The following is a 25,391-nucleotide window of genomic DNA, read 5'->3' on the forward strand; positions in this document are numbered from 1 at the left end:
GCTGGGCTGGCCTTCCCTGCCCCCCATCCAGTAGATGGGGTCCCGGAGGAAAGAGGCCTGATTTCAGACAAGCCCAGATGTCGGATGAGACCCGAGACGGGAGCCGGGCCCGGAGAGCCATCCTGGTCACACAGGACACGGACCCAGGCTCAGCTGAAGACCCATTCCCTGAAGGGAAGCGTCGGCTCCTTCGCCACACAGAAGGAGAGCTCAGCAGTGGCTTTCCCGGGACCTGGACTCAGAGGGAGGAGGAGAAAGAGGAGACACACACAGGCCAGAGCAGAGGGGCGGATCACCCGCGACCGAGAGCTCAGATCAGACATGACATTCCCAGAGGAAGGGTTAATAAAGCAGAAACGTGTTTATTAGGTACCCGTGCTCCTCACAGAGGAACAAGGCCCAGGACAGAAGCGCCTGCGACGTCTCCCGAGGTTGCAGGAATCTCTCTCAAGACTCCAGAGAACGTAGGTGCTGGCCGGCCGCCACCCCAAGAAGAACAACACTATTTGGCTGGAGCATGGCCACCGGAGGTGACCCTGGCAGGAAGCTAGAGCTGGCTCCTGGACTCCGCAAACACTGAGGAGCGGGCAGGGGCACCGGGACGCCCATCCGAACACTGGCAGACGGGGAGGGTCTCCCGGCTGAGGCCCACGCCCCCGCCCTGGGCCAGCGAGGAGGGAAGGGGCTGCGGAGAGCGCAGGCTCCCGGCGGGAGAAGACCCTCTCCAGGGGCCAGGTCCTCCAATCTGCCCACCTCTTCCGGGGGCCGGCTCAGTCCCACACGTAGGGGTTTCTAAACACCTGAGAGTTCTTGCCTTCCTTGGGCAGCGTGGCCTCCTGGCGGCCCTGGGCCGCGTAGATGTCCTCGGCCCGCAGGGTGGAATTGGCACTGCCCGTCACCTGGCTGTTGGCGGTGGCCCGCGGGAGGATGACGTCGTACGCTCCATCGGACTGGAAGGAAGAACAGGCGGTCTCACAGCCGGGTTCCGCCGGGGCGGATGTGCAAACAGTCCGCTTCCTGCGGGCCCGTGCCTGCCAGCTCCCCCGCCCCTCCCCATCACCGCCCGCCCCCACGCCGAGCTGGGCCTGGGATGGTGACTCTAAGTCTGGAGCCGAAGGGGCTGCCCTCTGACCTCTAGCCCCTTATCTCACCCTGCAGAGGGCCGCCCCATGCCTCTGGGCGTGGAAATGAGGCTCCGGTGGCCTCCAATGGTCTGGGGGCTTCGCTCAGAGGGAGGTTCCTCCTCTCAAGACCCATCCCACTCCCTAGACCGTGGGGCCCAGAGGGTGGGCCAGGCTGAGCTCCTATGACCCGACGGGCTCTGCTCCCAGGCTCCCTTTCTCTGGGGGTCTTTCCCGAGCCCCACCAATGAGGCCACATCCCCACAGCATCGCAGCTGGTGTGCAGGGCCCAGCGCAGTCTTCTGGGACGTTTAGCAGTCTCATTTAGAGACTGAAAACCCGGATGGTTTGGGGCTGGCAAGTTTTAAGTTTTGGAGACTTAAAAATCCAAATTCGTTGCCTGGATCCTGGTCAGAGCCGCAGTGATTGTTCCTGGGTAGGCGAGGCTGAGGCATTGGTCCCAGGGCCCACCCTGCAGGGAATGTGAGCCCCACCAGCCTCATCCCCAGGCAGAGCCTCGACCAAAGCCCTGTAGCTCGGGGGGCGGAAGCTTTTCCACATACTCAAACCTGGGGGCGGGGGGGTGGGGATGGGGTGGGGGGGGTCCTCCCACCCCCTTTACTATCTGCCCTCCCCCGCCCCTTGTAGCTCCTGGAACATTAACACCCTCGGTTCTCGGTTCTCAAGCCTGGCTGTGCGTCACAATCACCTGGACTGCTGAGCCACAACCACACCTAGGGAGCCGCACCCCGAGGCGAGCTGGTGACTATTCAATGACCCTGATCTGTGACGCCAGCAGATTTCCACGGTCACTCCCACTGTGACTTGGATAACTCCACGTAATCAAGGTGACGTCATCGAAGCGATGCTAATCCTTGGCTCCATCACACCACCGGCCCTTGTATTTTTAGTGTTCCAGGTGACGTACAAAGGAGCCTGGTGGGTTACAGTTCATTGGGTTGCAAAGAGTGGGACCCAACTGAGCACACACACAGGTGATGGGAGTGGTGGGGGTCGAGGGACCACGGTTTTGGAGCCACTTCTAGATAAAATATCTGTTCATCCGGAGCCTTCCTGAAGGAGCGGTACTCAATGCACACGGGTACAGTGGGGTGGCCAGGCAGGGGACCCTAGGCGGCTGGGGGCTGGCAAACCCTGCTCCCACCCTTCTGAGATTCCTCTGCCCTCCCAGCTCCTGGCCACGGCCCCCCGCTCTCGCAGGCCACAGGTTCAGGCCCGGGGAGAGCCCAGGACTGGAAGTGTGGGGCGCACTGGCTTCACCCAGCCCCCGGGGCTCCAGGCGGGGAGAGGATGAGAACGCCACCCCACTGACCTCCCTGCTTCCTGTTCCCAGCCTCCTGCCAAGGTGGGGTCACTGACCTCTCCGCACAGTGACTGCCTGCCAGGCGGCCGGGAGGAGGAACACAACTGGACTGAGTAAGACTCTAACCCTCCGGCTTCCTGTTCCCACCCCCCTCCCTTGGCTAAGGGAGCATCTGGTTTCCAGAACCCAGGGGAGGTGTGAAGCTCAGAGTGGCTGCCTGCTGGCAGGGGGAGGGGAGCTGGGGCCCCTCCTGGGACAGCTGTGGTTGCGGAGTCAGGATCTACCCAGACCCGCCCTGTGCGCCTCTGTCCACCAGGAACGCACATACCTGGCTGTGGCCCCCTTGTCCCTGTGTGGGGGACAGCTGGCGGCTCCCACCAGCAGAGAGAGAGACCGTTCTGAGCATCTGGCCTCAGGGGGTTGTGTGATATCCTGATGACACGGGCAGGCAGGGCCTGCCCTGCCGCAGGGATTGTCACTCCCAGGAAAACGGCACTGTGGGTCCTGGGTTCCCCAAGGCTGACCCACTGGACGCAGAGTCAGCCTTCTCCCTACCGCCTCCACCCACCCTGCGGGCACTGGGCCCCCGGCTCCAGTAGGGTCACGGGGACCTGGGGACCCCACTCACCGGGGCTTTGTGCATCAGGGTCATCTCGGTGGGCTGGTACATACTGGTCAGCAGCTGCCCGTTGTACCCGCTGTATGGTGACACCGGTCTCTTAGCTGCAAGGAGACATAGGTGCTGTTCCAGGGCTGGGCTCTCAGCATCCTTTCCTGCCCTCAAGGGAGGCTCTCCAGCTGGGCTCTCAGCTCCCTTTCCTGCTCTCAAGGGAGGCTCCCCAGGGAGCAGGGAGAGGGACAGGGGGGCTGGGGCAGCCCTGGGGGTGAGGCCGTAGGTGTTGGGCCCCCCCCACCCACTGGAGCCCAGCATCCCTTTGTTTGGAGGCATGGAAAGCATGTTTGCCTTCCCCTCGGGTTTTCCTGCAGCGCAAGACCCCTTCCTACCAAAAAACGCTCCGTCAGCAACCTTCACATCCCCGTCCGCCCTCCGGGGCCAGAGGCCAAGACGGGCACATGGACCTTCGGCGGCCTTCCAAGATGGCCAGCCTCCAGCTCTGGCCTCTCCTGCTGCGGGCCAGTTGCCAGGCGCCGGGGTAAATACAGCAGGGAGCCCACCGCCCGAGAGTCTCCATGGGGCAGAGTGGGTGCTGACCGCCCAGGACCCAGAATCACTACCTGTCCCCCTCAACCCCCCCAGGGCACTGAAGGCACATCCAACCCTGTGGCCCCTTGGCAAGTTTCCAGAACTATTTTCAGCTTCAGAAACACTCCCCTGTGTCTTTGGGGCTGTCGATTTCCGGACCTGTCCTGCCCTGCTGGGCGCTGCAGCTGTGGAGAACTGCTGACCATTCCTGGGGTCCGGGGAGCGGGCTGAGCCCTGGGGGCCGGGGCAGCAGATGCTGGTCTCCGGCCGGCTGATGGCCCCAAGGCTCGGAGGGACCACAATTCTATAGGGCCTCCTAAGTGCCGGGCTCACTCAATTGATTTTTCCATTTAGAAAAAAATAAAAGGAAAAAAACCTCTCACAGCCCCGGAAGTGTTTGCCTTGAGGACAAAGGCTGAGAACGCCTGGGCCTGACAAACAGGCAGCGGGTGGAAGCCGAGGTGGGGGCGGCCGAGGCTCCTCCCAACACTTGTCTGTGAGGCTCACCCACCGCCCCCTGCCCTGTTCCCCGAGTGGCCCCAGGCTGTGCATGTGCCAGGGCCACCCCGGGGGGCAGGTCAAAGATCAGCGCTTGGCAGCGTGAGGATTGAGCCTTTCCCCAAAGCTGGGATCACGGGGACCTCAGCTTACAGAGAAAAGGCCGAGAGCTCTGACTCTGCAACCTCCCTGGCCTCTGACCCCTGGCAGAAGCCCCAGAGCTGGTCTGTGCTCCACAATCAGGCAGGTCAAGTCTTAAGCCCCCAAAAGCACAGGCCGGGGTCAGAGTCCAGGCTTTCCGGGTCACGGCGGATGAAGGGGCTGCAGCCAGCCGGCTAAGAGAGCATTCGAGATGCAGGCTGTAGGGCAAGTCCGGGAGGCTCAGGCCCTGGCACTCGGTTCGTGCTCTGTAAACGCTAGTGGTCCTGACGAGGAACTGCAGAAGGCTCCTTCCTTAGGGAGCTGGGAGCGTGTCCGGACAAGTCTCTCAGAGAATGGCCACCCGCTCCTGCCTCCCAGGAGCTCCCGAGGGGGGCCTGGCCACAGGCTGAGGGGGCTTCTCTCCCCCACTTCCTGCCACTTCCACCTCCGGGGTGCCCTTAATTCCAAAACTCGAGGCTTTGTTCCTGCCTGGCACCCCGAGTGCTGGTTCCGGAGGAGAACCCCATCCCATTAACAAAGAGCCAGGGCAGGAGCTTGGAGACAAGCTGGATGTTGAATAGTGGGTGCTGCTTAGGTCAGCATGTGGCACACACATTTTCATGAGAAAGGGAAAATTTTTAACTGGAAAAGCTTTTAAAGGAAGTTAAGACTATGGATATGTATGTAATAGAAGAACAAGCTCTGGAGGGATAATAATGACAGAAAAATAATAGTAATACAGAGTTGATAGAGCTAATACAGAGCAGATAGCTAACATTTCTGGATTATTTTCCAAGGGCCAGGCAGATGCAGTAATTGGGGAATTCCCTGGAGTTCCAGTGGTTAGAACTTTGTGTTTTCACTGCACAGGGCATGGGTTCGATGCCTGGTTGGGGAACTAAGATCTCCCATGCCATGAAGCATGGCTCAAAAAAAAAAAAAAAAAGATGCATTAACTGAATCCTATGAAACAGGAGGCACTATTATCCCCATTTTACAAATGAGGAAACTGAGGCACCTGGTGGGAAAATACCAGTCCACAGGGATCAGTTCTATGGACAGAAGAGGAAGGAACAGGGTAGAATTAGGGAGACAGTGGAGGGTAATTTTATCCCTAATGTGTCAGATTTTACAATGAAAATACACTAATGAATTGCATGAGTATAGAGAAAAAAATCTTTTTTAAAAATGGAGTTTAGGAACTTGATGGCAGAGAACTCTCGATATTCTCAGGCACCTCCCATTCTGCTCAGGAGACTAGTCCCCAGTCCTGCAATAAGTCACCCGGAATAAAAGAAGACCTTGCAGGGATTTCCTGGCAGCCCAGTGGTTAGGACTTGGTGCTTTCACTACCGTGGCCTGGGGTTCAATCCCTGGTTGGGGAACTAAGATCCCACAAGCCACCTGGCGTGGCCAAATATTAATAATTAAAACAATTTAAAAAAAATTAAGATTCATGTATAGGCATGGTTGAGTCCCTTTGCTGTTCCCCTGAAACTATTAATATCACAACACTTAATCGAATATCCCGCAATATAAAATAAAAAGTTTCAAAAAAAATTTTTTTTTTAAATAAAGGGGACCTTCCTGGAGAAGGAAATGGCAACCCACTCCCATATTCTTGCCTGGGAAATCCCACGGACAGAGGAGCCTGGCGGGCTACAGTACATAAGGTCACAAGAGTCGAATACGACTAAGCAACTAAGCCACCACCAAGAGGGGACCCGAGGAGGGTGTCCCGTGACCCACCTGAGGCTGGCTCGTCCATGGAAAACGCCTTGTTTTCCACAAACATGCTCTGGCCCTTTTGCTCTTTCAGAATGGTCTCGTAGCCCACGCCTCGGGTGGGGTACAGATCCCCCTGGTAGCTCTGCTCCGGGCTGGACCTGGTCACCTGGGAGACCTCTGGGATGACGTAGAAGAGGACAAAGGCCCAGGCATTGGTGGCGAGGGCGATGGCCAGCGTGGGGTCGTCCCACGTGGGGCTGTTGTACTGCCGGTTGCCGTAGGTGTACATGACAATCCACACCACCCAGACGGCGATGGAGGCGGTCGTGGTGAGCAATATGAAGACCCCGTGCTTCCGCCAGCGCTTGAAGCGGCCGCACAGGGCCGACCAGGCCCCCGAGAAGGCGCAGAGCAGCAGCAGCATCACGTAGATGAGCGCCATGACGAAGTCCGCGTTGGCGATGGCGCAGGGGGAGACGGCCACCCAGCCCGCACTGCCGTTGCCCAGAGCGTCGCCCTCTGTGCCGGCTCCCCGCACCAGTGTGATGATCAGCCACTCCGTGTTGATGATCACCTCCACGAGGCTCAGCAGCAGGGCCACGAGGAAGATCACCCAACCCCGGGGCCCGTGGTTCTTCCGGACCAGGAAGTGGAGGGCCAAGACGTGGGCCACCAGGCAGGAGAAGCAGATGGCGAACAGGACCCCGAAGAGGAAGCGCCGGGAGGCACAGGTGGAGAAGCTGGGCTTCACCACGCAGGCGAAGACGAGGCAGAAGAGGCCCAGGGTCCCCAGAAGGAAGAACACCTGGGTCCCCAGCAGGCTCCGCTTCTTGGTGTCCTGCACGAAGGGGAGGCTGGCCACCAGGATGATGGTGAGGACGAAGGTGGTGACGACGCCTGCCCCCGCCACGGCTTCCAAGATGATGCCCCAAGCCTCAGAGCGGTCACACAGGTTGTAATAGAGGGGGTTGAGGTCCGGGCTGCAGCCAGGCGGGGCCTGCTCCTGGGCCCGGGCCCCTGGGAGCAGGAAGAGAGGCAGTCCCAGACACATCAGCACGGTTCTGTGGATGGCCATCCTGGATGCCAGGCCAGGCTCCAGCTGGGTCCCTAGAGAAGGAGGGGAGAAAAGGCTAAATCAGTCCCTCGGGCCAGACCCCGACACACAGGGTGCTGCTCCCCCCCAGTCCTGGACCAGGGCGCATTCATCTTGGCTCTAGCCCTCTGAGCTACTGAATCCTTTTTCCCTCTCTCTTTTATGGCCGCGCCGAGTGCCATGTGAAATCTTAGCTCCCTGGCTAAGGATTGAACACATGCCCCCTGCAGTGGAAGTGTGGAGTCTTCACCCCTGGACTACCACGCAAGTTCCCAGAATCCTACTTTATTTTATTCTTATTTATTCATGTATGTATTCATTTGACTGCACTAGTTGGGGCACGTGGGGGTCTTGGATCTTCTTTGTGGCATGTGAGCTCTTAATTGTAGCGTGTGGGATCTAGTTCCCACACCAGGGATCAAGCCTGGGCTCCCTGCATGGGGAGCACAGAATCTTAGCCACTGGACTGCCAAGAAGTTCCCAGAATCCTTCTTAACACAGAACTCCCGGGACTCTTGCCAACTAACCAGAGAGACAAACGAGATGAAGCCCAGTTGTCATTCCTCTTCCCAGGCATGGAAGAGGAGGAAACTGTGCTAAATTTTCACCTCCCTCCACCAATCGTAACCTGGACCCAAATATTCCCTGAGCTCTTGCAGCTAGGATGGGGGTGAGGTTTACAAGCAAGTTCACCAAGCGCTCAGCTCCTCTCTGCCCCGGGACTCCCAGAGTTCAGATGGCCAGCCGCTTGACCCTCCAGTCTGTCCCTGTGATGCCCAAGTCCACAGAGAATCAGCCATGCATTCATCCATTCAGTGAGTATTTAAGAAGCACCAGGAACAGGTACAAACTGCTACCAGACAGTGAAGAGATGACCGAAAAGTTGTATGTATCAACATTTTTCCCTGATGTCTTCCTACCACTGACCCTTTCTGCCCTTCATTTTCCCACTCTTAGTCCCAACTCTTCTCTTCAACACTTCTCTTCGGAATCCAAGTTCCTTGGAAGCTCAAGTTGTTAAAGAGTCAAGGATAAAATTTAACATATTTCCCAGCTAGGGAGTTAATGACTTAACGCAAAAATCCTCCTATGAGGCATTAGCATTTTAAAAGCAAGAACAAGGCAAGGGCAAAGCAAAACCCAAAGGAATTCATCTGTAATGGAAGACGTCAAGACCCTGTAGCTAGAAGGCAAGAAGGCGGTCTTTTATTTGCACTGTGGTCAAGTAAATGGTTGGTAAACCTGCCTCTTCCTCTCTTACCTCTTGGACCCAGGCACTTTCTAGGACAGCAACCTGAACAAGCTTTCCTGGGCTATAGTGACTACTAGTGGCTGGGAGGGGAATGGCATGATCCTCCTCCCTATCTTTCTTCTGCTTTGAAGGTGGAGGGTGGATTTGTGTACCACTAACCCTTTGGATGGAGAAGGCAATGGCACCCCACTCCAGTACTCTTGCCTGGAAAATCCCATGGATGGAGGAGCCTGGTGGGCTGCAGTCCATGGGGTCGCTAAGAGTCGGGCATGACTGAGCGACTTCACTTTCACTTTTCACTTTCAGGCACTGGAGAAGGAAATGGCAACCCACTCCAGTGTTCTTGCCTAGAGAATCCCAGGGACGGCGGAGCCTGGTGGGCTGCCATCTCTGGGGTTGCACAGAGTCGGACACAACTGATCGACTTAGCAGCAGCAGCAACCCTTTGGATTGGGGGCAGGAGGAGAAGGGGACGACAGAGGATGAGATGGTTGGATGGCATCACCGACTCAATGGACATGAGTCTGCATAAACTCCGGGAGTTGGTGATGGACTGGGAGGCCTGCAGTCCATGGGGTCGCAAAGAGTCAGACACTACTGAGAGACTGAACTGAGCTGAACCCTTCCTTTGGAGTTTTCCTGGTGGCTCAGACTGTATAGAATCTGCCTGCAATGCAGGAGACCTGGGTTCAAACCCTGGGTCTTGAAGATCCCCTGGAGAAGGGAATGACAACCCACTCCAGTATTCTTGCCTGGAGAATTTCATGGACGGAGGAGCCTGGCAGGTTACAGTCCACAAGGTTGCAAAGAATTGGACATAACTGAGCAACTAACACACCACAAGCCTTTGGAAAAGGAAATGGCAACCTGCTCCAGTGTTCTTGCCTGGGAAAACCCACGGACAGAGGAGCCTGGCAGGCTACAGTCCACAAGGTTGCAAAGAATTGGACATGCCTGAGCAACTAACACACCACAAGCCTTTGGAAAAGGAAATGGCAACCTCCTCCAGTATTCTTGCCTGGGAAAACCCACGGACAGAGGAGCCTAGCAGGTTACAGTCCATGGGGTCGAAAAGGAGTCAGACATGACTTATTGACTAAACGACAACAAAACCCTTTAATGTTTCCACTATTCCTGGCTAATTAATGTCTAACAGGCAAAGAAAACTGACTCTCCATAATTGATAAGAGGAAGGACACTGCTACTAAGTCAGGGAAAATAAAACTCACAAATTGAGACTAACATAATAAAAAGACCATCAACTTTCAAAGTCCTTTAAGATCTCCTACATGCCCCTTGAAAATATTTTAGGTCTCTCAGCGTTCCTGGCTACCACCTCATTTGTCAATTAAAGTCTGCTTTTCCCCAAACCCTGATCATTAGCTTTTAATAAATTAACAATCTTATGTGAATTTACTGTATTGTTTTCCTAAATAAATGGTACCATAACGCAGCTAGTTTCGCTCAACTTCAACACAAAAGCTTGTTTTCCCTACATCATGACTTAAATAAGCTTTGTAGGGGACTTTGCGTAATCGTAAATCAATAAGGCACACACTGTACTTTATTTACAATGACTAAGAAGAGAAAAAAGGTATTGGAGTGGGCTAATGGATAAGGTGTATTGAACCGTTCCAGGAGATAATTTATGGATGACATGCTAAGGGATTCTAAGCACTCAAGCCCATCTTGGGTGCGTCTGCTTCACAGCCAAGCAGCTAGAACTTGGGGTGAAGCTGTGGCAGTGAACCCTGAGAATGGTCACTCAGACGTTGCCTCCAGCAATCTGTGCATCTTCGAGAACTGCTCATCCCACCTCCCTCCTCCAGGCTGCAGTTTACAACAATTATTCTAAATCAGTGATTCACTGTGCGTCTCGCGGGGACCAAGCACAGTAGTTCTCTGAGACGCAGTGGAAAATACAAAGATGAACAAACACAATCGCTGCCGATAATGTTATTTCAAATCGAAAAGAGAGAAAAGATAGGTCCATAAGAAAACCACCCAAGGAAGAATCAGGTAAAGAGCCACACAGAAGTATCGACCTCTGGAGAGAGAAAAGTGATACAGGAACACAGAGGAGGATCCAGGGTGCAGAAGACCTCTCAACAGCACTTTATTCAGCTTCTAACCAAATTCACCAATATGTGCGTATGAACCGAGTTTGTAAAGGGAGGTTGCAGCTGGCTGGCGACAGATTAGAGACGCTCCGGGGAAGGGGTTTGGGGCATGACGCTAAAGGCAGTGGGGGCCACTGAAGGCTGTTTTTTTGCACAGTGAGGGCATTACCAGGGTTGTGCTTTAAGATCTGAGTCTGGCAAAAAAAGCATCGGCAATCCATTTGCTGAGGACACGTTCATCCCTGGTTAAAGACGGAGGCCAAAGGTAAGGCCTGATGGAGGTTCTTACCCACATAAAATCTAAGGTCTGGGGACTTCACTAGTGGGCCAGTGGTTGAGACTTCGCCTTGCAATGCAGGGTGCAAGTCTGATCCCTGGTCAGGGAACTAAGATCCCACATGCCACAGAGCAACTAAGCCTGCCCTCGGGTGCTCGGGCGTCACCACTACTGAGCCCATGAGCCATAAGTGGAGAGTTGTGCACCGCAACGGAAGATGCCTCATGATACTAAGACCGGACACAGCCATATAAATAAAGATTAAAAAAAAAATCTAAAGCCTGGTTGGATTAGGGGGAAAGGATACTAAGCCCATGCTGTAAGTTCAAATCTCCTAACGGCCATTTCATTACCAAAAACCAAGCCAGCTCCCATTTAGTCCTGGGACTCCGACGTAAATCCTTCTTGGTCTGTCTTGCTCTTAGAGCCATACCTGCTGGTACCCCACCAGAATCCAGCACCTCAAAGGAACTTGGGCCAGGGCCAGAGCCGCTCACAGCCCTCACCCCAGAGTCCTTCTCACTTTGTTGTTGGTTCCAATCTTATGCTTTAAGCCTGTTGGACCCACCAACATGGGAACCTCGATGTGGGAGAGTGGGGAGAGAGGCACACAGCAGCTCAAGTGGGAATACTGGGCCAGGTGGGCCTGGTTCTTGTCCACTACCTAGGACAGCGACCCCTGGAGGCCAGTGGGAGACTTCAAGAGCTCGGCCCAAGGTCCTTTCACATCCAGGAATGCAGATTGAGCCAGTCAAGGGATGCCATTTTTGAAGATGGTGGCGAGGGGGAAAGGACTTGGAGGAAACGAACCAGCTTGGTCTCCAGACTCTCCACCCTGCGGGTCGCTAGAGCCTGCATTTCCAGGCTGTCTTCTGAGCCTCGATGGTTAGAATCGTGTGTGTGCAGTGTCTCCTTTACCTGGCTTTAAGGTCTACCAGGTGAGCAAGATGTGTTTATCTCCGCATCCGCCGAAACATCTAGTCTTGCACTGAACACAGGAGGCACTGGAAAATCGCTCACTAAACAGACTGGGTGCTCATTTCTCCTCCATCCCAGCCCTGCCTCTTCCTTTGGAGTGACTGCTTCTGCTCGAAGGTTCTCTAGGACCAAGGAGGGGGACCTCCTTCCACCCTATGAGTGTCCCCCAGACCATGGCTGCAGCCCATAATCACACTGCAGATTATTTTCAGGACAAAGGAGCCCTTCTGCTTCACCTCCCTGGAATCAGTTATACAAATATTTTTAATCACCTCTGAAATCGGCCTTTCCCCAGGCTCAGTCAATCTGCCCCCATCTCTGCCCCCATTGAGTCGGCCCAATCCGGTTCCAGAACCCTCTCCTCCCTCGTTCCCTCCGCAGAGTGGTGGGATCCGAGGCCCAGCCAGCCCCGAGTGGGCTTCACTGCGCAAGGATGAGGCAGCCAGCCACACGCAAGCCTGAGAAACATCCTGAAAAGAGGCACTGGAGCCTCTCACGACCTTGCCGGCCTGGTCTGTCTCCCCCAGCTCAAGGGGGCAGAGGAAGATACAGACCCACGGTCAGTGGTTACCGTCAAGGGTACCATGGCCAGGTAGAGGTTCCTCGCAGACTGCCACTGAGCAGCCTCCCTCCTCCTGCTCTGCCACCACTCGGCAGCCCATGGAGAGAGACGGGTGGACCCGCTGACAGCCTCCCACCGCCTCCCCGCCCCGGGTTAGGTCCTGCCATCTCCGTCCTCTGCTCTGGGGGGATCTGTTTTAAACCAACCAATAGGAGGAGTCAGAGAGGCCTGTACGGAGCTACCTCTGCGCCCAAGTTGCTGCGGGGGGTGAAGAGGGGGAGTTTAGAGGGCTTCCGGGAATCCCAGCCTACACCCCCACACCCGAGGGTGAGCATCTGGCCCCCAACTGCCTGAGCGTTCAGAAACACGTGAGTCCTCAACCCAAGGGTCCGCTCTAGAAAGCCACTCCGGAATGCGCCCCACCCCCAGCGGCACGCCCTCCCCCAGCCACACAAAAAAGCTCCGGGAGGGACCTTCCAGGAGCACAAAACCCAAATTCAACACAGTCCGGTCCCAGAGTTTTAGGATCGACAGCGTGGAGTTTTCAAATGATCGCGTTTGGCGGGGTTTAAAACTGTGGATCCCGGCAGGAGCGCCGCAACTCCACCTCCGCGGCGGGGAAGGGCGCAGGAAAGCCCCTGGGTGGGGGAGGGGCGGGCCAAGGGAAAGGTTCTAGAAGCCACGATGCCAAAAGCCGCGAGTTTAACGACGGACCGAAATTCCGAACTTGGCGCAGGAAGACTCCGAGCGCTCCCCTCCCCGTCTTCCCCGGCCCCGGGGTCTACACCCACGCTCCCCGGGATGGCGGAGCAGAAAGAGCAGGCTGCAGCCTCTCTCCCGTTCCCTCCGGCCCCAGAAACCTGCCCGCCCGATCCACGGTCGCGGGCAGCGGAGAGGACGCCGGCCCGCAGGTCACTGTTGCCCGCGGACCCGCGCAGCGAAGCTGCGAGGGCGGAGGGGGCGGTCCTGCGAGACCCCGATGGTGCATTTCGCCCTCGCCGCCAACTCGGAGCCGCGGCGCCGGGCTTCTCGCACCCCCCAGTCCCCAGCCGACTCGGTTTGGAAAGTTTCTGCGATCGAGCGGAGTCGGAAAGCGCCCTCCGTCCCCCGGTTCTCCCAACGCCGGGCCTCTACCCTCGCCCACTCCCCGCCAGCCCGACCCGACCCTACTCTTCCCAGCGGCCGGCGGGAGGGCGGAGCGAGCGGGCTGAACCCCTTACCTGGGACGCGCCGCCGGCCCAGCTCCGGCGCGGCGTTTGGGGCCAACTCCAGGCGGGGCGCGAGCGCGGCTGGGAGGGACTCGGCGCAGGGCGCGGGGCCAGGCCCAACCCTGGCCTGAGGTGGCGGGGCCCCGGCGGGGGATCGGGGCGCAGGGCCTGCCTCTCAGCGGGACCAGGCGCTGGCTGCGCTCCTGAGCTCGCTGTCGCGCTGGCCTCTCCGGGCGCTCGACTCCTTTCTCTTGGCGAGGGTGGGCCGACGCCTGCATCGCCGTGACATCACCTCCATTCAGGCGCTTATCGGGCGCCCGCGGGGCTCCAGGTGCAGGCAATCCGCTCACAAGGTAACAAAGCCCGGCCGGCCCTCCCCCCAGCCCATCCCGAACTCACCTCCCGGCTCCGACTGGACGCCCTTTCCGGCTGCGGAGGGAGATCAGAGTTTCTGGCCCGGCTGGAGGGTGGGTTGTTGCTGTTTACTGCCACGCCCCCGCACGCGGGCGCGCGCACACTCACGCGCACACACTTGGAGGACTCGGCTTTCGCTCCTTCGGAAAGCAGCTTGGGGAGCTACCCTACACAGTTCGCCGGAGGGCTCTCGGTCTCTGCGAGTCCCAGCGCGCGCACACACGAGCAACGCGCGGGGGCCACCTTGGTGCGTCTCTCTGGGGCGGACACCTAGCCTTTGTCACCTTCGTCCTGGCTCTCCCGCGAGACGCGCGCGGGGCAGTTCGCTGCTCCGGACTAGAGCGAGGGGCACCCTCAGACGCAAAGTCGATATCTTTGTCACGCCTTCTGCGCCCCCTGCCCTATCCGAGCTTGCCCACGTGGACACAACACACACCGAGTGTCTTGCACGCGCGATCCTTCCCCCGCACCTGGGTCACCTACTGTACGTGGGAGCTCCACCCCGCGCGCCCCTAAGCGCGGTGGGCAGGGCCCAGAACCACTGGGGACCGCGGGCAGAAGTATCGCTGGGTCCGACTGCCCCGCGCCTGGGTGTCCTGGGATCGTCCCGGACACGGTCCACCTTAGCGCGCACTCCCCTCCCCGCGTCCCGGTTTCCTGTCCCGACCTGTCCCCATTAGTCTTCACGGCTCAGTTCCCCGAGGTACAGTGTTTCACCCGGCCCCCGCGGCCTCTGCGCTCCGGGACACGCCAGCCTGACCGCGGAGTCCTGCCCCTCCCTCCGCCCGGGGACTTTTCCGAAAGTTCGAGCGCCTCCCCTCCCCGTACCCCACCCGACTCCCAATCTACCGATCAGCTGGTGGCCACCCTTTCCCCTCGGGCGTCAGGGATCGGCAGAAAGGAACTGTAGAAATGGGGAAGTGAATCCAACCTGGGATCGCCACGGCCCAGTAAACAAGAGATTTCTCGGCCACCTTCCCGCTGGGGCTGCGGGCGGCGCGGGAGGTGGGCTGCCGCAGCGGGGCCCAGTTGGCAAGCGCGGGAGGCCCAGAGGGGCCACGGCGCACCGAGAAAGGAGTGGTTGTTGGGCCTGGCAGGGGCCCAGGGGACGCGGAGGCAGGGCTGAGCGCCGGGTCTCCGGGGTGCTAGTTCTCCTGACGCCGAGTTGCTTGGGGGATCGCCAGCAGAGCGCGGTCGGAGCCAGCCGGTGGCAGGGCGGGCGGCTGGGCGTGTGGATTCTGCCCGGAGCGCCCGGGAAGGGGGGCGGGGAGGGAAGGGGAGGCGGCTGGTCGCGGGCCAGGGGGTAGCAAGATAGGGGAGGGCGCAGGGAGAAGGGAGGTACCTCTCGGGCTGTTTGTTTTCCTGCCTCAATCTATGACAACCAGAAGTCAAACTCCCTGAAACACCCAGCGCTGCCGGAGTGATAAAGCCCAGGTTTGCCCTGCCGCCTGGGCTGGGGCCCTGGTTTTCTAGAACTCATTCTCTTTCTGCGCCTGGCCGGCCTGGGGAATGGGGTAAACACTGAATTGTTTCAGTTCTTTCCAGTATGAAGAGGAAGAGGGGTTTGGGTTGCAGAGTTGTGACTTGAGTCTCCTTCCCCCAACTCCCTCTTCCATGCCACCTTTCAGAGACCCCCAACAGTGAGGGTGTGCAGCCGCTTGTAAGGGCCAGACAGTGGGGACCACCCTGAAAGGGGGAACTGAAAGTCAGAGCTCCCTGAAGCCGACCAGTCACTCTGGCCTCTGACTTCGTTGTTGTTCAGTTGGACTCTGTGACCCGATGGGCTGTAGCCCACCAGGTTTGTCGGTCCTTCACTATCTCCTGGACTTTGCTTAGATTCCTGTCTATTGAGTTGGTGATGCTATCTAACGGTCTCATCCTCCGTGGTCCCCTCCTCCTTTTGCTCTGGCTAGTTTTCATTAACTAGGCAACCAATGCTGAAACCCCTTTGCTGGGAGGGGTCCTTCATTAGCATTTGTTTAAAGCCAGTTCAGAGAAGGAAATGGAACCCACTCCAGTATTCTTGCCTAGAAAATCCCATGCACCAAGGAGTCTGGCTATAGTCCATGGGGTCACAAAGAGTTCAACAGGACTTAACAGCTGAACAATAAAGCCAGTTCAGGACTCCTCTGGCAGTTGAGTAGTTAAGATTTGGCTCTTAATATTCAGGGGGCACAGATTTCAACCCTGGTGGAGGAACAAAGATACCACATGTCACATGATGCAGTCAAATATGTGTGTGTATATATATATATATTATATACCGTATACCATTATATTAATACCAATATATACCATACTTCACAAGGCAATGGCACCCCACTCCAGTACTCTTGCCTGGAAAATCCCATGGACGGAGGAGCCTGGTAGGCTGCAGTCCATGGGGTCGTTAGGAGTTGGACACGTCTGAGCAACTTCACTTTTACTTTTCACTTTCATGCGCTGGAGAAGGAAATGGCAACCCACTCCAGTGTTCTTGCCTGGAGAATCCCAGGGACAGGGGAGCCCAATGGGCTGCCGTCTCTGGGGTCGCACAGAGTTGGACACAACTGAAGTGACTTAGCAGCAGCATACCATACTTCGGTTCCATTCGGTTCAGTCACTCAGTCGTGTCCAACTCTTTGCGACCCCATGAATCGCAGCACTCCAGGCCTCCCTATCCATCACCAACTCCCGGAGCTCACTGAGACTCACGTCCATTGAGTCAGTGATGCCATCCAGCCATTTCATCCTCTGTTGTCCCCTTCTCTTCCTGCTCCCAATCCCTCCCAGCATCAGAGTCTTTTCCAATGAGTCAACTCTTCGCATGAGGTGGACAAAGTACTGGAGTTTCAGCTTTAGCATCATTCCTTCCAAAGAAATCCCAGGGCTGAGCTCCTTCAGAATGGACTGGTTGGATCTCCTTGCAGTCCAAGGGACTCTCAAGAGTCTTCTCCAACACCACAGTTCAAAAGCATCAATTCTTCGGCGCTCAGCCTTCTTCACAGTCCAACTCTCACATCCATACATGACCACTGGAAAAACCATAGCCTTGACTAGATGGACCTTTGTTGGCAAAGTAATGTCTCTGCTTTTGAATATGCTGTCTAGGTTGGTCATAACTTTTCTTCCAAGGAGTAAGCATCTTTAAATTTCATGGCTGCAGTCACCATCTGCAGTGATTTTGGAGCCCCCCCCAAAAATACCGTACCATATATATGTATATATACATAAATAGTTCAGTCCCTCAGTCATGTCCTACTCTTTGTGACCCCATGGACTGCTGCACGCCAGGCTTCCCTGTCCTTCACCAACTCCCGGAGCTTGCTCAAACTCATGTCCATCGAGTCGGTGATGCCATCCAACCATCTCATCCTCTGTCATCCCCTTCTCCTGCCTTCAATCTTTCCCAGCATCGGGGTCTTATATAAATAATATATATACTACTGGGGCTTCGGGTGATTAAGAATCCATGTGTTTCTGTTGCAGGCAGAGCAGGTTTGATCCTGATTGGGGGAATAAGATTCTGCATGCTGTGAGGGGTGGCCAAAAAATAAATTTTTTTAAAAAGCCAGTCTAGGGAGTCTGGGAAAGGGGTGGGTGGGGTGGGGGGAGTAGTAGGGAGATTGGGAGACAAGTGACTTCAGGGAGACACAGGTGAATTTTAGATTCGTCTCAACTGCTTCCGAATTTGGGGAACCCCTTCACCCTCCAGAGACCTCTCCCATGAAGCAAATCTACTTCGCTCTCTGTGGGCACAGGGAGGGGTCAGGTTGGGGTAGATGGTGCCTGACCACCCACTGATGGTAGTCTGGAAACCAGCCGGACACCCAGCGGCTGAACCCCGCCCTCAGCCAGTCCTGCCATCGTGGTGGAGCCTCGGGGCGGTTTTCTGAGAACGGTTTGTTCCGGTTCTTCCTACCCCATCTCATCTTGAACGGGATCTGCATTCAGAACAAAGCAAGGCCCCGGAGGCAGACGTCCTGGGGCTTCTGAGGCTGCTGGGTCCCTGATGCCCTTGGCTTTAGTTCCCCAGGGCCTGAGGGCCTGTCTTGGACAGAACTCAGGAGTGGAAATCCTGAGAGCTCCACCCCAGCCCTGGGAGCCAGACCACGTGGGCACTGCTGGACGCAGCCAGTGAGCAGAAGAGACGTTCCGCTAAGGGAGGTGCCATGGCCTCAGAGACCCCGACCACAGGCCCATCAGCGCCCCCAAATACCCTTTACCCAATTTAACAACCCATAGCAGCTTCCCTGGTGGCTCAGTGGTAAAGAATCTGCCTGCAAGGCAGGAGGCCTGGGTTTGATCCCTGGGTTGGGAAGAGCCCCTGGAGGAGGAAATGGCAACCCACTTCAGGATTCTTGTCTGGAGAATTCCATGGACAGAGGAGCCTGGTGGGCTACAATCCATGGAGTCCAAGGAGTCTGACAGAAAATAAATAAATTTTAAAAAAGAGTCCAAGACAACTGAGTGACTAATGAATTCACTTTCAGGTATGTAAGCCTTTATGGACACCCGCCTTCACCAAGAGATAACACTCTGAGAAGTGGTCCCATGTATCTAGTATTTTGGTCATCTGATGCAAAGAGATAGCTCATTGGAAAAGTCCCTGATGCTGGGAAAGTTTGAGGGCAGAAGGAGCAGAGGGCATCAGAGGATGAGATGGCTGGATGGCATCACCAGTGCAATGACCATGAAGTTGGGCAAACTCCAGGAGATGGTGAGGGACAGGGAGGCCAGGTGTGCTGCAGTCCATGGGGTCACAAAGAGTCGGACACGACTGGGCAACTGAACAACCACAGCCCATAAGGATACTACCCACTGGCTGTTCCAAGAGATCTTGGATGAATGGGTTGTCTGGATGGTGTCTGTAATCCCTCCCTCTCAGTATGGTTCACAAATTCCTGCTGGCCACTGGCCGACTGAGACTACCTTTATTCACTGGAATAGTTCCTTTTCGAACCATATGAGTCTAAGCTACCGACAGGGCCCAGGGTGGGGTACAGCTTTGCCACCTGCCAATTATATGACGTGGACAAGTCACTTCGCCTCTCTGAGCCCCGCTTTACTGTAAAGGGGGCATGATACTGCCACCCCCCCCCCCATCTTACTGTCACATCCAGATAAAGCCACGTCTAGAATGTTCCTCGCACAAGCCAGGCACTCACAGGTGCTCAGTGGTTGGCCTCTCCATTCGTGGTCCATCCTCTTTCAATCTCAGCCCTACCGGTTAAAGAAGCCTAGCGGTGGAAATTCCTCAGCAGTCCATTGGTTAGGACTCTGTGCTTCCACTGCTGAGGGTCTGGATTCAACCTTAGTCGGGGAATTAAGATCCCACAAGCCTTGCATTTCGACCAAAAAAACAAAGAGGCCTAACAGGGTTTAGGGTTTCCTGGTGGCTCGGATGGTAAAGAATCCGCCTGCAACGCGGGAGACCTGGGTTAGATCCCTGGCTTGGGAAGATCCCCTGGAGAAGGGCATGGCAATCCTTTCCAGTATTCTTGCCTGGAGAATCCCCATGGACAGAGGAGCCTGGTGGGCTGCAGTCCATGGGGTCGAAAAGAACTGGACATGACTGAGCACCTAAGCACAGCACAGCACAACAGTGCTTAAGTCAAACTCTTGCAGAAGCTGCTTCTCCAACGTCCCCTAGTCCCCCACTGAGCTGAGTGTGGGGCCCCGGGCTCCCTGACAGGTAGGTGCCTGGAATCTTGTGCTTGGCGACTGGTGCCCCGCAGCTGGCTGGTAAACAGATATTGTATTTGACCTCTCCTTGCTCCCAGAAAGAGTCTCCCATTGTCCCCCATTCCACACCCCCATCCCGTCACTGTTGTGAGAATATTTCAGGGTGGGAGCAACCCTCCCATTGGGATTACACGCACCCAACCTGATCACCCCGCTTGCAGCCTGCCTTCCACTCCCTGACACCTCCAGTCACCTGCAAACCCCCATCTGCTGTGGAACAGTCACTGACATCTCCCTGGCGTTCTTGGCTCCTAAGACCCTCCTTGACTCCCGTGCATGCGTGCTAAGTCGCTTCAGTCATGTCCGACTTTTGCAACCCTGTGGACTGTAGCCCACCAGGCTCCTCTGTCCTTGGGATTCTCGAGGCAAGAATACTGGAGTGGGTTGTCATGCCCTCCTCGAGGGGAGACCCAAGGATCGAACCTATGTCTCTTATGTCTCCTGCATTGGCAGGTGGGTTCTTTACCACTGGGGCCACCTGAAAAGACTTCATTGGCTCCCACTGCCCCTAAACTAAGACCAAATTCCTTTGCTCAGAGGCATTCAAGGCCCTTGCAACGTCCCATCCCTCCTGTTCCCCACAGGAAGTGGCGACCCCAGCCTGAGGTCAGCTCTGAGTCTGGCCACGGGACAGACCTTCCTGTGGCTTCACTCACGCTGTCCCCCACTCTCAGTCCAGTACACTGGCGCCTGGCCTCTCTGAACCAATCCCCCTTTAAAGCCCCCTGCTTCTCCCAGAAGCTTTGGCCGGCGACCCCACCCTCTCCCAAAGCTTCCTCTCTAGCATGAATTGAACGATCTTGCCCTGCTTTGCACAGTTAATTGTTTTATATATAGATACCTGGCTTTCCTCATTCTGTGATAGGCTCAGTGGGGAACAGATTTCATGCCTAGCTGCCCTGCAGCCCTGAATAAGGCTCTGTACATACACTGATTGGGTGGAATGATTGGCCAAGACCTGCGGGTTGCTGGGGGCCTTCTCTCGGGGGAAGGGGCAGACTCCAGTCTAGGCTTGGACTTGCTGCTGTCCTGAGCCCCACACTCAGATCCCTGGTTCCCTCTGGCTCCCAGAATCGCAGGCCAAGATACTCAGAGAAACACTGCTGCTGCTGCTAAGTTGCTTCAGTCGTGTCCAGCTCTGTGAGACTGCCATTTCCTTCTCCGGTGCGTGAGAGTGAAAAGTGAAAGTGAAGTCGCTCAGTCATGTCCAGAGAAGCACTAGCTGGTCTAATAACCCAACACCCATAATAGTTTACTTCGTGTTGTTGTTTAGTCGCTAAGTTGTGTCTAACCCTTTTGGGATCCCATGGACTGTAGCCCACCCCGCTCCTCTGTCCTTGGGATTTCCCAGGCAGTACTGGAATGGGTTGCCATCTCCTCCTCCAAGGGATCTTCCACCTGTACAATTTCCCAAGAATCTTTTGTATATATTTGATCTTAACAACACTAGGAGTTCAAAAGGTAGACGTTATCTCCATATTATAGATTTAAAACTGAGGTTCATACAGGCTAAGTGACTAGCCCTGGAGTAGAAGCCACTGGTTTTAACTCCACTGAACTGGCTCTTCACTGTTCTGTGCCCCAAAGCATTTCGTCGTGTCTCTCTGTAGCTTGTTTTCTGAGCTCTGAACGTTCATTGACTTGTATGTCTTCCTTCCTCTACCAGGATGTAAGCTCTTCTCCTGAAAGATGTGCGCCCAAGCATCCTTGTGTCCCTTGCCCCTCGTAGGGCCTTGGTCAGTATTTGCGAGGGAATAAACAGACGAAGCGAAGCGCCTGCACAGGCCATCACGAGAGAAGGATGCTGGAAACAGAGCCAACCTGCTCTCTAGCCTGCAGCCTCCCTTCTTAGCCATCCTCCCATCTCCCAACAAAACTGTCACCTTGAGAAGCCAGCCCTGTAACGGCGCTGCCCTAGGCAAGTGCCCGACCTGCAGGAGGGCGCTGTGTTTCTCTCTCCACCCCTTCTCCCTTCTTCGGTCCTGTTCTCATGAGGCTGCCAGCCCACTGTGGGCACGTCCTCTCTGCGTGCGCTGCGCCTGTCCCGCCTTCAGGGCCCTTGTTCACCAGCCTCCCCAGCCACCAGCCTGGATCACCTACCAGCATTGCAAAGACCCAGCCTCAGCCTGCACCCCCTTGCCTGGGATTTGAGGGCCCCTTGAGTCTTAAAGTCAGCCAGGACCCAGAGGGGACGGGATGGGGGTGGAGAACCAGGGTGCCAGGGGACAGCCAGCCGTGCCCGCACTCACCAGAGCCGGCGCCTCTGCTGGGGCAGGGCCCGCCAGTTGGCATCTGGGTGGAGCTTGGTCCCAGCTGTTCCTGGCGCTGCTTGAGGCTTGACTCCAGCTGCCTCGCCGGAAGCCCAGCCATGGTGCACCGAGGCTTCTGGGAACCTCGCTGCGCTATTCTGGGACGGTGATGGGGTTCCGGGACGCCTGGCAGCGGCTGAAATTTCAGCCCCTTTGGTCTGTGTGCTCTTCGCTTCCCCTCTGATGATAAGGCAGAGTTCGGTCAGGATGCCAAGTTCAGAACCACTGATGGCGCATTTGAGGGTCTTAATAGCAGTTGTGGTTTTGCTAAAGTGGGGTCTGGCGTAAACAATCTATACTTTAGTCCTCTGAGGCGACGGCCTTCATTCTCGCTGTCACTCGCACCGCACTACCCGTGGTCATTGTCTGTTAGTTTTTACAGCTCGTCCACATACCCACCCCTCGACATTAACCCATCACTGCATTCTGATGCAGTGACTCATTTAAATCCAGTGGTGGGTCTCTGAAAGCCTCCTTCCTTCCCTCCCGCCCCCTTCCTCCTCCCTCCTTCCCTTCCTTCCTTCTTTCTTAAATTGACCCTGGAAGACTTGCCTATGCAGCGTAAAACAATCAAGTATGACGAGTGAGCTTGGGTGACAGAAATTAGAGTCATAATCAAAACCAATTTACAACAAAGTTAAGCCCCCGTGATTAACCTGTTCTGGGAGAGCCCTCGGAGAAGCCTGCTGAGACAATGCCCAGCCTCCATGTGGGAACTGGAGGCCAGGCTGGGAAGAGAGCCTCCCTAAGGTCACAAGTGATGGACATAAAGCTTAAACCTGGCGCTCCGACTTCTGCGGTGGGATCATAGAGTTTTAGAGCTGCAAGGAGCAGTATATGTGAGTGTGTGTGTGTTGATCATTCAGTTATGTCTGACTGTTTGTGACCCTGTGGACTGTACCCCACCAGGTTCCTCTGGCCATGGGATTCTCCAGGCAAAAATACTGGAGTGGGTTGTCATTCCCTTCTCCAGATCTTCCTGACCCAGAGATTGAACCCGAGTCTCCCGGATTGCAGGGAGATTTTTACCATCAGACTTGTCCAAAGAGCAAGAACTTGCTTGTATGTAAAATGAGGTCACAATTCCGGCCCCTACTCGCCTGCTGATTGCTGTAGAGATTACAGGAAACCACAGATTTGAGCACCCCTGGCCGGAGTGTCCGGTGATTTGGGACCTTCCTGTCCCAGGCTCATCTCCCTCCACTGCCCGTCTGTGTAAGGAGAAAACAGCTCATGAAAATGGAGGCAAAGGTCTTTAGGCTTTCCCAAACTTAAGCGCACAGCTTCAGAGTTTGTTGTGTTTGTTTAAAAAGCAGATTTCTGGGCCCCATTCTGAACTCTGGAATTTTGGTCTCTAACCAAAGAGAAGACTAAGTGCCTGTTTTTAAAAATCTCTGCTCCCCACCCCCAAATATGATTAATGATGCACACTGCCTTTGAGAACCAAGGTTAAGTCAAGAATTTAAAAAAAAAGTCAAGAATTGTTCAAGTCAGCTATGAGGGGAGGAAAGTGGAATAGAGGCCAAACGCAAACAGCACAGAGGGTCCGTGGAGGCTTCTGTGTTGCCACAGCCAGGGGGGCAGGTTCCCTGCTTTCAGGGGATGAGGGTCATTGGAAGATGAGCATAAGTGTTAGAGGAACCACTGACCAAGACCACCCATGCTGGCCAGACAAGGTAGAATCACTTGCATGAATTATCTTAAAACAGGAGGTCCTGGTAAGCAACGCGGAACTCACAAGCTACCACGGGAAGAATTCGGGAAAAGTCAAAAGGAATGAAGAGACACCAGTCTGTATGTCCTACCAACCTCCCGAGCCCTTCCGGATGGAGTCCGTCTTGGCTGAGCGATGCACACGCCACCAGGAAGGCCCCTGTGTCAGAGTGATTGGCCAGAGACAGCCCCCAAACTAATCCCATCACCATAAAACCCAAGGCTCCGAGCCAGCTGGCAGAGCAGTTCCCCGGGGCTCCCTGACCCGCCAGCTCTCCACCCAGGCGCCCCTTTCCAACAACGCCTCTTGCTTTGTCAGCATGTGGTCTCCCCGGGCAAGTCATTTCCAAGTGTCACACAGGAGCCCACCTCTGGAAGGAGTCCCCCTCCTGCAACAGAAGGCTGGAGCCAGAGTGGGAAGCAGAGGGCACCCACGAGGGATGTGTTCCAGGAAAGGAGAGCCTTGCACTTTTCTGTTCCGCTGTGGCACATCCACGCTTTGGCTCTCCTGTGCTGAAGGCATGACTGAGGATCTGGAACCCAACGTTAGGTTTCTGTCCCTTTGTCTCGTGCTCCTGTCCCGAATATTTTCCAGCCAGGTCTGAAGTCATTCCAATTAGAGGCATGGTTCCTGCGTTTAAGATAACCTAACGTTATCTTAGAGTTGATCATAGCCTGAAGTGTATTATCAAGACTATACATTTTCTATAACACGGGGAACTCCGCTTAACATTCTGTAAGGGTTAGATAGCATCACTGGCTCAATGGACAAGAATTTCAGCAAACTCTGGGAGATAACGGAGGGCAGAAGGCGTGCCGTGGTTCATAGGGTCGCAGAGTGTCAGATGGGACTTAATAACTGAATGACAACAACCAATGAGAAAAGAATTTGAAAAAGAATGGATACTTGTATATGTATAGGATCGCTTTGCTCTGCAGTTGAAACCAACACAACATTAATCAACTATATTCTAATATGAAAATTAAAAAAAAAACAGTAAGTCATGAATCCACCCAGACTCTGTATTTTATTTTTCTGTTTTTTTTTTTTTTTTCAGACTCTGTATTTTAGGAAGTCCTCCAAGTGATTGTTGTGTCTAATAGAATTTTAGAGCCACTGAAATACAAATTTGTTTTAGAGACAAGCAAATACTTCCCAGGAACATAGCGATGAGCAGAAGTGGGGCTCAGGAGTGGAGCGGCAGCTGACTGGAGAGTGAATGATTGCAAAGCGGATTAAATGAACGCACTCCTGGGAGCTGAGTTTTCGTGGGGAGTGAAGTAAGAAGAGTGCGTTAGGGTGTGGAGCCCTTGGGGGGATGATGTTGCCGTGACAGGCATTGGCCGGACCCGTAAACTGAAGCCCCCGGACTCTTGCCTGTTGAAAGATGAGGATCCCAGAGGTGGGAAGGGAGCAGAAGGCAAGAAAATGTGAGCCAGCCCCCAAAGAAATACTTTTCAGGAGCTGATTCCTCGTAGGCTTCCTTTCCCTGGAGATCAGGGGCAGTCGTCGTTGAATTATTTTCTGTTGGCGTCTGGTCTTGCTCCTTCTTGTAAACAGGGGAGAACAGAATCTGACTTCATGTTGGATCTGTTTCTTTCGCTTTACTTTTGCTCTCGATGGCTTTTGTTAGATAGGATGCTGTCTATAGCTGTTCAGTTCGGTCGCTCAGTCGCGTCCAACCCTTTGCGACAATGGCCTGCCTGGGGAACCCTGCCCACCTG

The 25,391-nt window shown here is 55.3% G+C and overlaps 1 protein-coding gene across 3 annotated transcripts; it reads right to left on the reverse strand.

The window, feature by feature from the left end:
* Positions 1-342: 342 nt before the first annotated feature.
* Positions 343-15,150, reverse strand: GPRC5C (G protein-coupled receptor class C group 5 member C). Of its 3 annotated transcripts, none has more exons than XM_070774146.1 (4): positions 14,852-15,150; positions 6,038-7,123; positions 3,074-3,168; positions 343-950 (listed from the first exon to the last, which is right to left on the reverse strand). In XM_070774146.1, the coding sequence occupies exons 2-4, from the start codon at positions 7,089-7,091 to the stop codon at positions 771-773; spliced, it is 1,329 nt and encodes a 442-aa protein (XP_070630247.1). In that variant the 5' UTR covers positions 7,092-7,123; positions 14,852-15,150; the 3' UTR covers positions 343-770. The 3 variants fall into 3 exon arrangements, with proteins under 3 accessions (XP_070630247.1, XP_070630246.1, XP_019836834.2); XM_070774145.1 differs by lacking the exon at positions 14,852-15,150 and adding an exon at positions 13,906-14,045; XM_019981275.2 differs by lacking the exon at positions 14,852-15,150 and adding an exon at positions 13,519-13,652.
* Between the last annotated feature and the right edge of the window lie 10,241 nt (positions 15,151-25,391).

Source organism: Bos indicus, chromosome 19 (genome assembly GCF_029378745.1).
Source record: "Bos indicus isolate NIAB-ARS_2022 breed Sahiwal x Tharparkar chromosome 19, NIAB-ARS_B.indTharparkar_mat_pri_1.0, whole genome shotgun sequence".
NCBI lineage: Eukaryota > Metazoa > Chordata > Mammalia > Artiodactyla > Bovidae > Bos > Bos indicus.

Excerpts from the sequence above, each read along its gene's own strand:
- GPRC5C (XM_070774146.1), bottom strand. The coding sequence starts at position 7,091 with ATGGCCATCCACAGAACCGTGCTGATGTGTCTGGGACTGCCTCTCTTC. Across the intron at positions 3,169-6,037 it reads CATGGACGAGCCAGCCTCAG|CTAAGAGACCGGTGTCACCA; the intron begins GTGGGTCACGGG and ends GTCTCCTTGCAG. Across the intron at positions 951-3,073 it reads CCCTGATGCACAAAGCCCCG|TCCGATGGAGCGTACGACGT; the intron begins GTGAGTGGGGTC and ends TCTTCCTTCCAG.